This window comes from Crocodylus siamensis, chromosome 14, assembly GCF_052110815.1.
Source record: "Crocodylus siamensis isolate JL-2025a chromosome 14, ASM5211081v1, whole genome shotgun sequence".
Classification (NCBI taxonomy): Eukaryota; Metazoa; Chordata; order Crocodylia; family Crocodylidae; genus Crocodylus; species Crocodylus siamensis.
In genome coordinates, this window is record NC_143408.1 from 16,166,138 (window position 1) to 16,180,575 (window position 14,438).

The 14,438-nt window shown below is 43.9% G+C and overlaps 1 protein-coding gene across 6 annotated transcripts in view; it reads right to left on the reverse strand.

The window, feature by feature from the left end:
• KIRREL3 (kirre like nephrin family adhesion molecule 3) overlaps positions 1–14,438 on the reverse strand; it is an 839,191-nt gene that overhangs the window by 281,284 nt on the left and 543,469 nt on the right. For all 6 annotated transcript variants that reach the window (XM_090027372.1, XM_090027369.1, XM_090027368.1 and 3 more), the window contains 2 exons: positions 12,950–13,099; positions 7,472–7,621 (listed from right to left, as the gene is read on the reverse strand). In XM_090027372.1, the coding sequence (XP_089883498.1) occupies positions 7,472–7,621; positions 12,950–13,099 (300 nt within the window). The remainder of the gene's footprint in view (positions 1–7,471; positions 7,622–12,949; positions 13,100–14,438) is intronic.

Sequence of the window (14,438 nt, forward strand, 5' to 3'; positions counted from 1 at the left end):
ACATGTGCTTCCAGATGTATCAGATCCAAGTTCACTCTCCAGAGATAAGCCAATACTGTTCACTTCCCCAAATGTTAGAGGGATCAAGTTTTGCTGCCATTTCTTCATGGGGAAGACTAACACACCACATGACTTATCTGGCCTACTCCCATCAACTGATGCAGCTCAGACAATGAACTCCAAATGATAGAATCATAGACAATAGGGATGGTAGGGTTCTCAAGAGGCCCTCCAGTCTATCCCCTGCCCCAGGGCAGGATCAACAATAGCTGAACCATTCCTGACAGATGTCTGTCAAACCTGTTCCTAAAAAAACCTCTAGCAATGGAGATTCAACAGCCTTCTTCAGTAATATCTTCTCCAATTTATCAAGATCATTTTGAATTTCAATCCTGTCCTCCAGACTACATGCAGCCTCTCTTTGTGTTGTATCATCTGCAAATGAATAAGGGTGCTCTCTACTCCACCATCCAAGTCACTAGTGAACCTATAGAATAGTAGGAGATCCAGGACAGCCCCTTGGAGAATCCAGCTTGATACTTTCTTCCCTTTGACAGCCAATCACTGATAACTTTTCATGACTGATAATTATACCGGCAACTAAAAGCTCACAAAGAGAGGCTCACAATCTACAGAATTAATCAAAAAGTGCAAACTTTTGAATGATTTTGTTTGTCAAATAAAACAAAAGGAATAACATTCTGTTCATGGACATATCAAAAGGAGAAGAAGGGGGAAAATAAAGAGGCTGTTTTTTGTTGGCTCAATTATAAAGTACTAGCTACTCACTCTGCTGCGGGTGTTTCAAATGTGAGTCTCTTTTGGTGGCTTCTCTTGTAGACTGACTGAAGCCCTGCATGCTTAATTTGCTTGACAGCATTGGGGGTAGGGAGTAGTATGATGGTCTGACAGAGCATATCCTTCTGCTTGTAAGTCTATGTATTAACAATCACCCTATGCCCCCAGAAGTACCGCCGGACTGCAACACAGCATGCACCTATGATTCAAAAGGCGTTGCTCTCCCATGCCTGTCACTATGGACCCAGTGAGCACCCAAGGTGCTAGGACCCTGTAACTGGAGGTGCTACAAAGCCCTGATGATCTAGGGTCATGAAAGACCCCAAGACCTGTTTTTGCAGGAATAGCAGACTGTTGTCCTGGTATGCATTCAATTAGGGGTGTTACATTGTGTCACCATAAACTGAGTGGCTCCTGTTGGATAAAAGACTTGACTTCTAGTCCTAACCTGCATGTTGTGTGATGTGCACCGTTAAACAGCTTTTGTGCTCCGCCTCAGAATTGGACGTATTTAGACAGGAATTAAGTGATTCACACATGGGTAAAGTTTGGAAAGACTTTGAGAAGCGCTGGGGTGAAAGATGCTATATGTGTACATTATTACTCAATGCATGGATGCAGAAGTCCTGTGATATGTGCCTGTCAGTAATACACGTGTATGTTACTGGCAGGGGAAGGGAGAGGTAACATACCTCACAAATAGATATTTCAGTGGAATGACAAAGAAATACTTTCCTTCACCCTCTCTGGGAATAAAGCTTTTACCCCAGAAGTGAACAGGCATAAATGATACTAACAGACTCCCCTGGCTGAGTGCTTGGACTTCCAAAGTTATGGAAGGCTCCATTCCACTACATTTAACCGTGTAGATTTAAAAACTATGTGACAAAATCTTAAATAATTAAAATATGGTGTAGCTCTTCATCTGAGCTGGGGAACTAGAGACATCAGACCTAGGAAGCTGTGTCAGACACGAGGGACAGTCGCTATAAAAAATGACAGTATTTGGGGATTTTCTTGGAGTGGTCCATGCATAGCCTGAGTGCAGACCAAGATGGCACAAGCCATCTGAGGCAGCAGCACCAGGCTGAGGTTGGGGAGGGTGTAGGCAGAGGCATTTTCAGGGGGCAGAATGGTTCACAAAGCAGGAAGCTAGAGTTGAAACAGAAGCCAACGAAAAAGATTTACTGTTGAACTCTGCCAATGATTGCCAACCTCATCCCTACCAGCAATCAGAGGAAAGGCTGGCCAGTACCACATGACATAGGTTCGGGGTCATCAGACACTCAGAGCTAAGATGCGGTGTTGACAAATGGTTTCCCTGAATATTGTGAGCCTTGTACACACAGCTGGAGATGAGTTATGGTTCCTCCCCCTGCATGTGTGGAACCTGCAGTCTCAGCATGAGACGGGGGGCAGCTGACATGCTGGACTCAATATAACATAATAACTCAGGCTTCAATTAAGCCTCAGCACCATGCCAGAATGGATGGAAGACAAAGAAAATGTTTGGACACATCATCTCCCAGAAGCAAAGCCAGAGAGCCAAGTAGCTCTCGCTGGTGGCACAAAATACCTTTGAAAATTATCTTCTCTTCCTCCCTTATTTAGGGATTTAATTTACTTCCAGTGACTTGTGTGCTTTGTAGGGTTAAGACCTCTATTAGCGAGGCACACAGAACATCAAAGAACAAGGCCCTACAGCTTTAGAGCAACGTCATGCCTTATTTACAGGAGCTGCTCAGAGGAGAATCAAAGATGCAAGGTGAAGTGTCATTTACTCACCTAAGAGGCCTTCAAGCAAACTGTGGCTCTCCACTGGCTGTCAGCAACTGAGGGCCTGGGACATCCAGACTGATTCCACCCCCCAGGGGACACTACTGTAGTAGCCAGCTGATTACAGGTGATGTGGAAACCTTTCCACTGCAGAAAATGCAAGGATCATTAGGGTTCATGGGCATTTCATTGCAAAGTAGGGTCCCCACATAATAGGGAAGGTGGCTGGAAGAGTTCTGGAGCAGACCCATGGCTCTTTGTCATTGTACAGAGTTATATATAGTTTGTGGACACAGGCTGCTGGTTATTTGTACAGCGGTATAGTTTTATAGTGGCCATGTGCACTGTTTTATTGGATTGCATCCCTGAGAAACAGCCGCAGCAGAATTGCCACCTTCTATAAATGCAGCAAAAGCCCCTGTAAATACAGAGAAATCATTGCCCCTGAAGGGAATTGCTTGGCCTCATTACCAGTCCCTACACGGTGCTGGGGTTGGTATCAATGCCACCAGCAGTGAGACATACAATTGCTTCTCTGGCTCCAATGCCTGCACTCTACCCGCAGACAGCATGCTATGCTTTGTTTTGTTTGGTTTTTCTTAATCAGAGTCACACGATATACCCGTGCCCTGCTGGTTTTGTATGAATGTACTAATGGCTCCTTCCTTAGGCAAGTCCAAGCAATAAAGCCCCTTGGAGTGCAACATGAACTCTGAAGCAAAATGCACAGCAATAAACTTTCTGGGCAACCTTCTCACCCCGAACCTTAGGGTAACTTTCTCCCAGCTTTTAGAGACTGCTGGGTTAAAACTTATTATTAATATACTCCCAGGCTCCAGCTCCAATCTTTTATAATCTCATTATGATTATTCATCTCTTGGATCAGAGAAAAGGGGATCTGAAGGGAAATGCATATCTGGAGGCTAGCAGAGTGAATCTGCTAGGTCGGCAGTGGATGAAATGTGTGTGTGTGTGTGTGTGTGTGTACTGATATATGTAGGTGGCAATGTGGGCGCACACACACGGTCTGAGTCAGCACTTGCACTGCTCAAATATTTATTCTGGAGGGTTAGGGAACAGGAAGCCCTGCAAGGCACTAAAACCATGTTATATGGCTGGAGCTGTCAGTCTGGAATCAGAGAACTTCCACCCCGGAGTGGAGCTGTGGGTGTAAGAGCCTGGCTTTCTTGAGGCTAAACTAGTCTTGGATTTTCACCTGTCAAGCACCTGGCTGGTCTTGTCTGGCTTCCTGTATTCTCTCTGGGAGCACAACCAGCTTCAGAGCCTAGTACTGTATCAGTACTTTGTGCACCTGTATTAAGCTGGAGAAAGAGAGCTACTTTGCGTCTCTGACCCCAGATTTTAGGCTATTATGGATGCAGAGAGAAGGGAAAACCATCCCCAGTAAGTATCTGCCTACACTAAAGTATGCCAAGGAGATAAGGCAAGCAGCTTGTTTCCACTAAAATTTACCTCTCTCTACCGTATGAACTTTAAATGCTGTGTTGCACTATATGAAATCATAGATCTTAAAACAAGCATTTTTTAAAAACAGCAACAGCATATTATAGAGATTAACAAATAACCTTCTGCACAGATCAAGTCCCAACTTTGCTTCTCTTGTTTATCAGAGACGGCACCCTTTACTAGCACGCTGAGACATCTAATGGCTGAGTACTATACTGCAAGCTAACAGACTGTAACCCTAGGGTGTCAATGGGGCTGGGCCAATCCCATTTAGATGTCTGGTATTCACTGCACCATACCTAATGAACAATATTTTAGGGCTTTTTTTTCCTGAAAAATTCAACCATTTTTTTCCCCCTGTAAAAATATGGGGAAGTAGGATGGAAAGGGGTGGGGGGGAACCAAATAGTTTTCCTTTCCACCAAAAAAGCCAAACCAAAACAGAAAGTCTTGTAAAAATAAATGACACAAAAAATCATTTCACTTACATTTTTCTGCAGAAATCCTCATGCACAGGTCCTCAGAAGTTAAAGCAGAAGTTCCTATTCCTAACCCAAGGGGCAGTCTAGGATCAGGTATGCAGACTCAGGCTGTTTGCTCTTGTTCTGCTTCTACCACTAGCCTGTGGCTAGCAGCTAGAGTAGGCTGCTTTCCTGCCTGGCTTTCAATCACAGCTGTCAAGCTGCCCAGTTTTCTCTTTCCAACCAACCAGTGCCTTAGCTGTTGCATCCAGCCTGATGCCCTGATAACATGCATTCTCTGGCTCTTCCCCAGCCCCACGTCTCCCAACCTGGGATACTACTTTTTTCCTGCTTGTTATGTGGCCCTCTACAGGCTGGTTGTTAATCAATAAGGAGCCTCAGAGCAAGTTTTCCTGCAATATTGTTACACTCTCTATCAATCAAATCAGCATCATTTACACTGCCCTTAACACTTGGCATTTCTATAGGGTTCGCTATGTCAGGAACTCTCAGTACAACTCTGACACTGCCCAGTGCTATTACACATATTCTACAAAGGAGTAAGTTTTGATACTTAGATTTTGCCCTGGCTTTCAGCTGTGTAACCCCACTGTATCTGGCCCAGAGAAGTTATATCCAATATTTTCAAACTGGAACTAAGTGCCTTTTTCTATATTTCAGCACCTACGTGAGCGGTCTGGTTTTCAGAGATTATGATCACCAACTGCTCCTGGTAATTGCACCGGAGTTTGAAATTTCTGTCCTTAGTGAGTTGCCCAAGAGCATCTGTCAGTGCAAAATTTGACTCCTGACCTGTGCTCTAAGCTTCAGCTCCAGTGACTGAGGTAACCTGTCACATTCCCTCCACTCACTGAACTGTCATTCAGGGAAACTATATCTGTCTCATCATGGAGCAGCCTGCAGAGCCCACTTAGTTCAGAAATAAAGCAGGCCAGCTGAGTCTGCATGACGATTTAAAAACCAGAAACATCTGCACAGCTGGTGGCATTACACTTTGGTAACTACTTGAAGTTTCTATCCATTTCCCAGTACAAATATGCTCTTTGTTTCCCTAATGTACAGTATATTGTACCTATAGCTCAATGTGCTGAATAGTGTAACTGGCTGTTAAGAACCAGATCTCCCTCTGAATATAAGGGACTGCCAGAGACATCTGCTCATTATATACCTACCAATTCCCCCTACCAAGAGCTGGACAAAACGCAGCCTGCAGAATCTCTATGTATAGCCCATGGCTACCTTCACTGTCATTCCCGGGTGATAACACAATGAAGGATGTGTGGTATCTTAATACAAAGATGCTTGAACTCTGGTCCACGGGCCACTAATGATTCATCCTTCTGAGGAGTGAAATACCCATCATTCTTCCCCAGTCAACCTCAAATTCCCCAAGAACATCTGCCTTAGTACATGTAAATCCCATGCTGTTTCTGAAAGGAGTTTGTTTCTACTGTGCTATAACTTTAATTTATTTAAAAAAAAAAAAACACGCTGCAAAATGCAAGTTGCTGAACATCCTAGGTAAATGTACCAATTAGCAAGTACCATGTATATTCACATAAACATTAACCACCCTCTATTCCATAACCCCAAAGATAATAATGATTTCCCTTTGATCCATAAAAACATCTTCCTGCTCAATCAACATTTCACAGTAGCTCAGAGTTCTGGCATATGCCCGTGCACCCTGGGACTGAATTAGTTTTGGCATCTTTATGTCTAATTAAATAACATATTATTTCTTTTGTATGTCTTCAGCAACATATTATTATTTTACAACACAAGAAGGAGGTGTAGATTAGGGAGGGGAAGGCGATGTAGCTTGCACAGAGTGACAGTAAGCAGAGCAGGAGGATGGGACTTGAATGACATGGCTGTGTTACTTTCCCCATTCATCTGCAGATTTCTTTCATGTCGAAGCGTATGCCAGAACTCCAAGCTAATGCACAATGTTGACTGAGCAGGAAGATGTTTTTATGGATCAAAGGGAAATCATTATTATCCTTGGGGTTACCCAATGTGTGGAATAGATGCTGGCTGCTGTTTATGTGAAAATATATGGTACTCAGTGGTTTCTATTTATGGCAGAAGATGTGTTTTATGGGAATTATAATCTACGAAACAGAGCTCAGTTTTTCTGCATAGACAGACTCCGCTGACCCACACGTTCAGCAATAACTGTTTGTTTTGTTGATAATTGTTTTTCTGCTGTTCAGTTATAGCAGGTGCAAATAAAAACATTTACCAACCCCCTTTTTTGAATGAAAAACCACCTTTCCTATTTCAAAGCTAAAAACACACATTCAAAAAGGCTGGTGTTTTGAAAACTGAAACTATTTACCAAACACCAAATGTGAAAATCTCTACAAGTTTTAGAAAAGGAAAAATGTTGTTCCTTTAAAAAAGTTTTAGAGGAATTACTCTAAGGCCTGGTTCACACTAGACAGTTTTATGAGGAGCCTGCCTTTTGTTGGTCCATTCTGGCAAGCATCTATACTTAATCTTGAAACCTGCCAATAAAACTGCCACTTTTACCAGCACAGTTATTCCCCTTTCCAGCGCAAGATACACCCCCTGTATACAGTGCACTGGCACAATTCCAGGGTGAATGCATAAGACTGTACCAGTAAGAAGTCTTTTAGCTACAATCTCTCAATACAGCTTTCCCTCCTGTCTTTCTGTGGGAGCATGTGTGAAAAAAATATTAACTTGGTGGGGAGGGCCCAAGGAAAAAGAACACCTGGAGTCAGCCCTGAGAAATTTTTTTCTTGCTTCAAATGGTTGAAAGCTTATAACCCCGATCCAGCAGCATAAACAAACGGTTTACCAAAAAACCTCCCAAAAAACAAAACAAAAAAAATCTATCTAAAGAGCCACAAAGTATATCTCAAGGAAGAAAACACAATAACCTCCCCAGTGTGCTCATGCTAGAGGAGAGGAAGACATACCGAGAACAGTCAACCGGGCTGGTCTGGATCGGATGGCCGCTTGAATAGCTTGGCACTCATACATGGCGTCATCTTGGAGATCCGCTCTGAGGATTTTCAGGTGATGCTCCCCAGATAAATGGTCTCCGACAACCAAATAGCGTGGATAGCCTGTAGGAAAATATAAGCAGAGCTGCAATTACACACTAACAGACAGAAAATGAGGAGTTTAAAGTGAAGAACTGGGTTTCCAGGCTTCATTCAGCAAGCTGACCATGGCCAGGTATCACGTTCTATGATTTTCCTGAATCACCCTGCCAGCCAGATCAGGTGTGTGTTATTAGCCCCATCCCAAGAGTATAATGGATTGAAAATCAGTCTGTCCTGAGTCCACTATTGCTCAACATCATGAGTGATTTGGATAATGGGATTGAGTGCACATGTAGCAAGTGTGTGGATGATGCCAAGTTGGGTAGAGCTGCAGACACTCTGGAAGACATGAATAGGAACAAGAATGACCTGCATAGACTGGAAAAATGGACTGGCCCTTAGTCAATCAGATGAGTTTCAACAAGAAAAAATGTAAAGTCTTGCATTGGGATGGAATAATTGCCTGCACAAATACGGACTGGGGAATGATTGGTTTGGCTGCAGTACTGCAGAGAAGGACCTGGGGGATACAGCACACCAGGGGTGTCAAGCTCATTTAGCCTCATGGGTCAGATGAAGGTTGCTGAACCAAGTTGTGGGTCAGACTGGGCTGTGCTGGAGCCAGCGTGTAGGATCAGGCTGGCAGAACACCATGTGCAGTGAACGCCCTGTGCAGGCCCCATGTCCTGGGTGCAGCTCCTGTGGCACCATGTCCAGCCCCGCACACTGCTTCAACATAAACCCAGGAATGGGGCTGGTGCATGCTATATGTGGCATGTAGGCTGAACTGGCCACATGGGCTGCACATGATCCAGGGGCTGGCATCGGGCACATGCTACATGCGGTGGTCCTGTGCACTGGCTCTGGCATAGCCCATCCAAACCAGCCCCTAAAGCAACACAAAGAGCCGGTCTGGCACGGGTGCAGCATGTAGGACATGCCTTGTGCTAGCCCTTTGGACCACATGCAGCACTCATGATGCTGGATCCAGCCTGCACACCAGTCTAGGGTTTGTCTGAGACCCATGAGCTGGATCACATGGCTCCCCAGGCTGCTTCCAGCTTGTTGGCCAGATGTTTGACCATGACCCTTTCAGTGGGCCATAAGGTGAATAGGAGCCAACAGTGTCCTCGTGTTGCAAAAAAAAGCCAATAGCACCCTGCGTTGTCACTTGCAAATCAAGGGAAATTACTCATCCACTCTATTCAGCACTGATGAGGCCTCACTCTGGGTATTATGTCCAGTTTTGGGCTCCACACTTCAAGAAAGATGTGAACAGGTTGGAAAGAGAACAGCAAAAATCATTAGGGGCCTGGGAAGCATGATTCATGAGGAAGAGCTGAAAGAACTAGGGTTATTTAGTCTGGAAAAGAATAGACTGAGGGGAGATTTGATAACAGCTTTCAAATACCTGAAGGTTGATGATAGAGAGGATAGAGATGAGCTTTTCTCTGGGGTTGTAGGCAACGTTCCCTCTAAAGAGCAGTGGTCCGTGAGCGCACTGCCTCGGTCCGGCGTGGGACACTTACTGAAAGGGGCTGAGGGCTGGGCCTGGGGGCTGGCACAGGCTCTGCTGGCTCTGGGGAACTGCTCCGCTCCCCCGATTTGCCTCGGGGAGCGAGAAGGCACGTGGCGTCATGGCTTGGGAGTGGAGCACTTCCCCGGAGCTGGCGGAGCCCACGCCAGCCCCCAGCAAATGTCCCTGCCTTGCCTCACCTCGGGGAAGAGGACACTGCTCTGCCGGCTCCACCAGCTCCGGGGAAGTGCTCCAGTCTCCAGCCCTGACACCATGTGCCTCCTCGCTCCCCGAGGTGATGAAGGGGAGTGGAGCAGTTCCCTGGACCCGGCAGAGCCCGCGCCAGGCCCCTGCCCCACCTAGCCTTGCCTCGCCTCGGAGCTTACCTTCAGCTCCTCTCCCAGTACGTGACCTTGAAAAGGCTGTGCGCGGCCAGACTTTTAGTTGTGCGTAGCTGCGCACACGCACCTGAGAGGGAACCTTGGCTGTAAGGGACAGGATTGAGAGTGATGGCCTCAAGTGCAACAGAGGACAGTTAGGTTGGAGAGCATGAGGGTGGTCAAGCATTGTAATAGGTGAACTAGAGAAGTTGTGAAATCTCCATTCTTGGAAATTTTCAAAAGCAGGTTGGACAGACACTTGGCTGGGATGATTTAGTCTGGGACAATATTTTCTTGAGCATATGCTGAACTAGAGGACCTTGTCCAGCACCTCCTTTCCAGCTCTACTTTCCTATGATCCTAAGATTTAGGAGAACCAGAGAAAGATGTCTTACGGGATCCTGAAAGTTCAAGAAGGAATGCAGACTAAGGAATATAAAGGAAACCCCAGTAAAGGGGTGAAAGCTAAGAAATAATGGATTGCTTCAGTTGTGTTGTCAGAGTACTGTATACAAAGTCTCACTGGCAGATTATCAGCTTTTCAAAGATCACACCTAACATGTCTCTGACCCCAAAGGTCAGTGCTGTGAAGTGAAACAGTGCATGCTGAAGCCTGTAGCCACATTCCTATAATAAAGATGCAGGTGATCTCACGCACTCTGGCCTCTGTGTTTAGTTAGATAGATGGAACTTGATTTTGCCTCACAAAGTTTCTGTAAACCTGAAATGAAACTCTACATGTGAATGACTATGAACGGTTCAGACCTGGAGCCTCCTGTGTCTGTAACAGGCAGTCCTGTTCCATGGTACTTCCCATTTGCTGCTTTTGCCACAACTTTTGCATTGGTTTGAAAACTCACATTACTACCTGCTTTCAAAATAAGCAATGCTGCTAGAAAACCTACTATTCCATGTTCTGCCACTGACCTGTTATGTGACTTAGTTCATTAACGTAGCTAATGAGCTCAGACAGTAGGCAATGAAAGTATAAAGCAGTGAATTAAACCTATAAACCTGATTCAATACAGCTCTCACATCTTCAGTTTAAGCCCATGAATAGCCTGGCTATTTTCAATAGAACTATCCATGTGCCTAGAAGCCTTGCTGGATAAAGACCTGCTAGGGTCTTAGGAGTATCAGTTGCCCACATCATTTTGTAAGCCACCTGAATGGTGATGTAGAAAAGGATGCCATCACCCTGCCTTTCCCCTAGCCTGGTGATTAATGCACTGTGTAGCACAGGCAACTTGGCACTCTCGCATGTTTTTGTTGTTTTGCAAGCTATCAACAGCAGGATTTGCTCTCCTGAACCGCAAGAAATACAAATGATGGGTTTGTTTGTGTTTAGCTAATTAGATGACTAGCTGAGCTGGTATCACGCAAGCTGGCAGTTTCTCTTACTAAAGCAGACCCAGCTCTGTTAATTGTTCAAGTCGTTCACATGAGCCACATACTTCAATGGGCTTGTTGTTACCAGTTCGTCTTGCAAGATCTCGTAGGTAAAGATGGATTCTTCATCGTATGTAGTAATGTATGGAATACAGCTTTCACATCCTGTACTTTTAAAGAGTGGATTGCTTACTGAAGCAAAGCTGAGAGAAGAATAGCAATCCCAAAAAGGAATCCACTTTTAGAGGGTACCACAGAGCATCCGCGAAACCTGGAGTCTGTTCCTCTAACTCTGGGCAGATTTTTCAGACATAATCACTGATTTTGCATGCTCTAGTGGAGACATCTAGGGTCTGATTTTCAGAGGTGTTTAGCACTGATAACTTCCCTTGGCGGCAGTGAATAGTGTGGGTCCTCAGGCCTTCTGAGAATCAGATCTTAAGTTGCCTCATAAAAAAGCGTTGCTCAAAATCACCAGGTGCTTTTATTGTGTTCTCTAGAGTGAAATGATTTCAACCTTATCATATGGATCAGGGTTCATAATACAATGATGGCAATGGCAAGCACAACGTATTTCAATAGGCAATAGCTGAACCTGCCTTCTACATTTCATCAATGCTAGCCAGTTTTTTAAAATTTGCATGTCTATTTCTGATAACATTTGTACAACAGCCAAAGCTGGTGAATTATATCTTTATTTTTATTCAGTAGTGGCTTACAAAGGTGCAGTGAATTACAACAGCACGTCAGGAAAATTATTTCCTTCCCATAGCCAAGCCAAGTAAGTTCGCTTTGGGGTGTGAGGAATGGACAAAGCATTATGTCCAAAATTAAAAAGCACTTAGTTTTGTGCTTAATTTTTAAGTTGTACATAATGTCACTGGTAGTTCAACAGTTCAACATGTATTTAAAGTTAAACATTTGTTGAAGCGCTATGCTGAACTGGAGTCTCACATGCTGAACTGTCAGAGGTAGAAGCAAACAATAGGTGAAAAGTGCATTACATGTTTTTGCTAAAACAATAAAATGTCCATATTCATGGAAGAAGGGAAGCATTTTGGTTAATTTTTTGGGGGGGAGGGCAGGGAGGCAGGCTCTCTATTATTATTTTTTTCAGTTTGGTGTATACAATAGAAACCCCCACAAGTCTGTGAAACATTTCACCAAACAGCAAATCTGTTTCATTTTCAGCAAAACATCCAAAATAAAGTACAATTCTTGGCAAGCTCTTGTCTGCTGTCAGGAAACTCAATCATCTGTGTGTGATTAAATAATAGGGGTAAGTGAAATTATTTTCATCAGATAATACATATGTAAGAAAATGCAGTTTAGGGGAACCAAAATAATTTGTGAGCTTGAACTGAATTCAGCATTTAAAAGAAATATTTGGAAAATATTTGGAAAAAATATTTGGAAAATGTTTCATTTCAACATTTTCATAATATTTCATTTTTTTGACCTAAACTTAAAAGGGGGAGGGAGGAAAAAGGCTGAATAATCAAAAAAATTAAAAATAAATGTTTTGTTTTGTTTGAAAACAAACTTTTTTGCGGGGGGGAGGGAGGGTTGAACCCATGTTTTCAGTTCAGACCCTAATCAAGCCTTTATTTTGCTGTTCTGATTCAGCTCTAGTCTCACACATCTATAAATGATACCAGTCGATGAGTAACTGGATGCATCTATAGGAGATGCTAACTGTGCAGTAGCCTAATAACACTGGACAGTCGCGTGTTGGGCAAAACCCATGCTAATACGCCACTGCACAGTAGTATTAGGCTACTGATCAATCGGTTAGAGTCTGAAAAAACCTGTGCGCTGAATTACTGCACATTAATTTAGTACTTGCTTATCCAAGTACTAAACGTAATGTGCAGTAATTATGGTGCATAAATGAATGTACAGGCGCACCCACTGAATAGCACAGAAAAGAACTTGTCTATCCAGTGTGCTTTCCCCATTCTGGAACCCCCCTCCCTTTTCTGTCTGCGGAGTTTGCAGAGTTACCCATCTCTGTGCTGTCACCCAGTTGAATAAAACAAGCTCGAGGAATCTCAAAAGACTTACTCGAGAGATCCCGGCCTACTCCTAGGGCAAGTCCATCTTTAATCCACAGCACGATGCCGTTGTACTCAGGGATCGCACACAGCAGGGTCACAGGCTGCCCAGCTATTACCACCTGATCTTGAGGCTGCTGAGTAAAGGAAGACGCTTGACCTGGAGAAAGGGAAAGAGATACAAGAAACAGGGAGAGGGTTACATGCTGCACCTGAAACACTACAAGAAAATGTTATGTTTATAATGCAGTGCGGAGAATCATGAACCAATATTCTGAGGTGCTGCTGTATAGACCTTTCCACCACCCGGAGCTACAGTCTGTGCGTCTTACCTGGGTGATTACTAATTCTCCCCTGAAACCCCAGGCAGAGTTCAGCAAGGTTCAATTCTTTATTGAGGGAAAAATCTATGAAATAGGTGCCCAGTGTTTCCTCCTAGCCTGTTTTATTTGTGCACATCCTGTACACTCTGAACAGAGCTAGCAGGTGCAGTACAAAGGAGTTGCACGGGTATTGCCATTCCCTCAACTCCAGCCCTGATGCATTTTCTCTAGTCATTCTAGCAATATGACCCATCAGCTCTGGCCTGCAAAGCCCCAGTCAAAGACCTGTGTACCACTTACATGTCATATCAACCCTATTTTGAAGAATTCAATGGTATGCTTTGTACTGGCAATGTGCACAGGGGAGAATTTTGCCTCATCCTGACATAGTTTAGTCAACACATGGTGCTTATCAAAACAGATGCTCTTACCTACTTGAGCATTCAGAGTTCTTGCTGAAAGTGTTTTCAACAGCCAGCTCACTCTAGATACTGTGAAGTTTCTTTTGTTTTTACTATAGCTGAATGCATTTAGCTCTACATTTTAAGATGTTCCCACTACTTATAAGTGTTTTTCTCAAGACACTTGAGCATGGTTTTATAAGCTGCCACGCATCTAACATCCAACTACAGTGTATAGGATCTGAGGGTCATTGAGTGCCCAGCGTCTCTGAAGATTACTCGTTTGGACACCCCAAAAATGGAGGCAGCCAAAATAATGGTGAATTAAAAAATCTGGACCTTCACCAGTTTGACTGTGCTCATCTCCCAATGAATCAGTAATGTGCATTTCCATACTACTGTTGCCATAATAATCCCAGAGATTTTACAACAGTGAAGGCTGTCATCATTATGTTGAGACATCCGCTACCTTTTGCACATTTGTGGATTGTTGCTGAAGTTCTTCTAATGGGATTTAGTAATTCAAGTAGAGATGTTATTTGAATTAAAAACTGAAAAATCCCTTCAGTTCTTTATGACTTAAGGGAAAAAACTTTTGAACCAAACAGAGAAAAAACAAACCCAGTAACCATGCCCATGCACATTTTTCAGCATAATGGTACAATGCCTAAATTTGTGCTGGGAAATAACTCACAGAAGGTTGAATTGAAATAATCCACCAGCAGGCAGCATGTGGCTAGTTCTGGTTGAGCAGGGCTGGGCAAAATATGACACG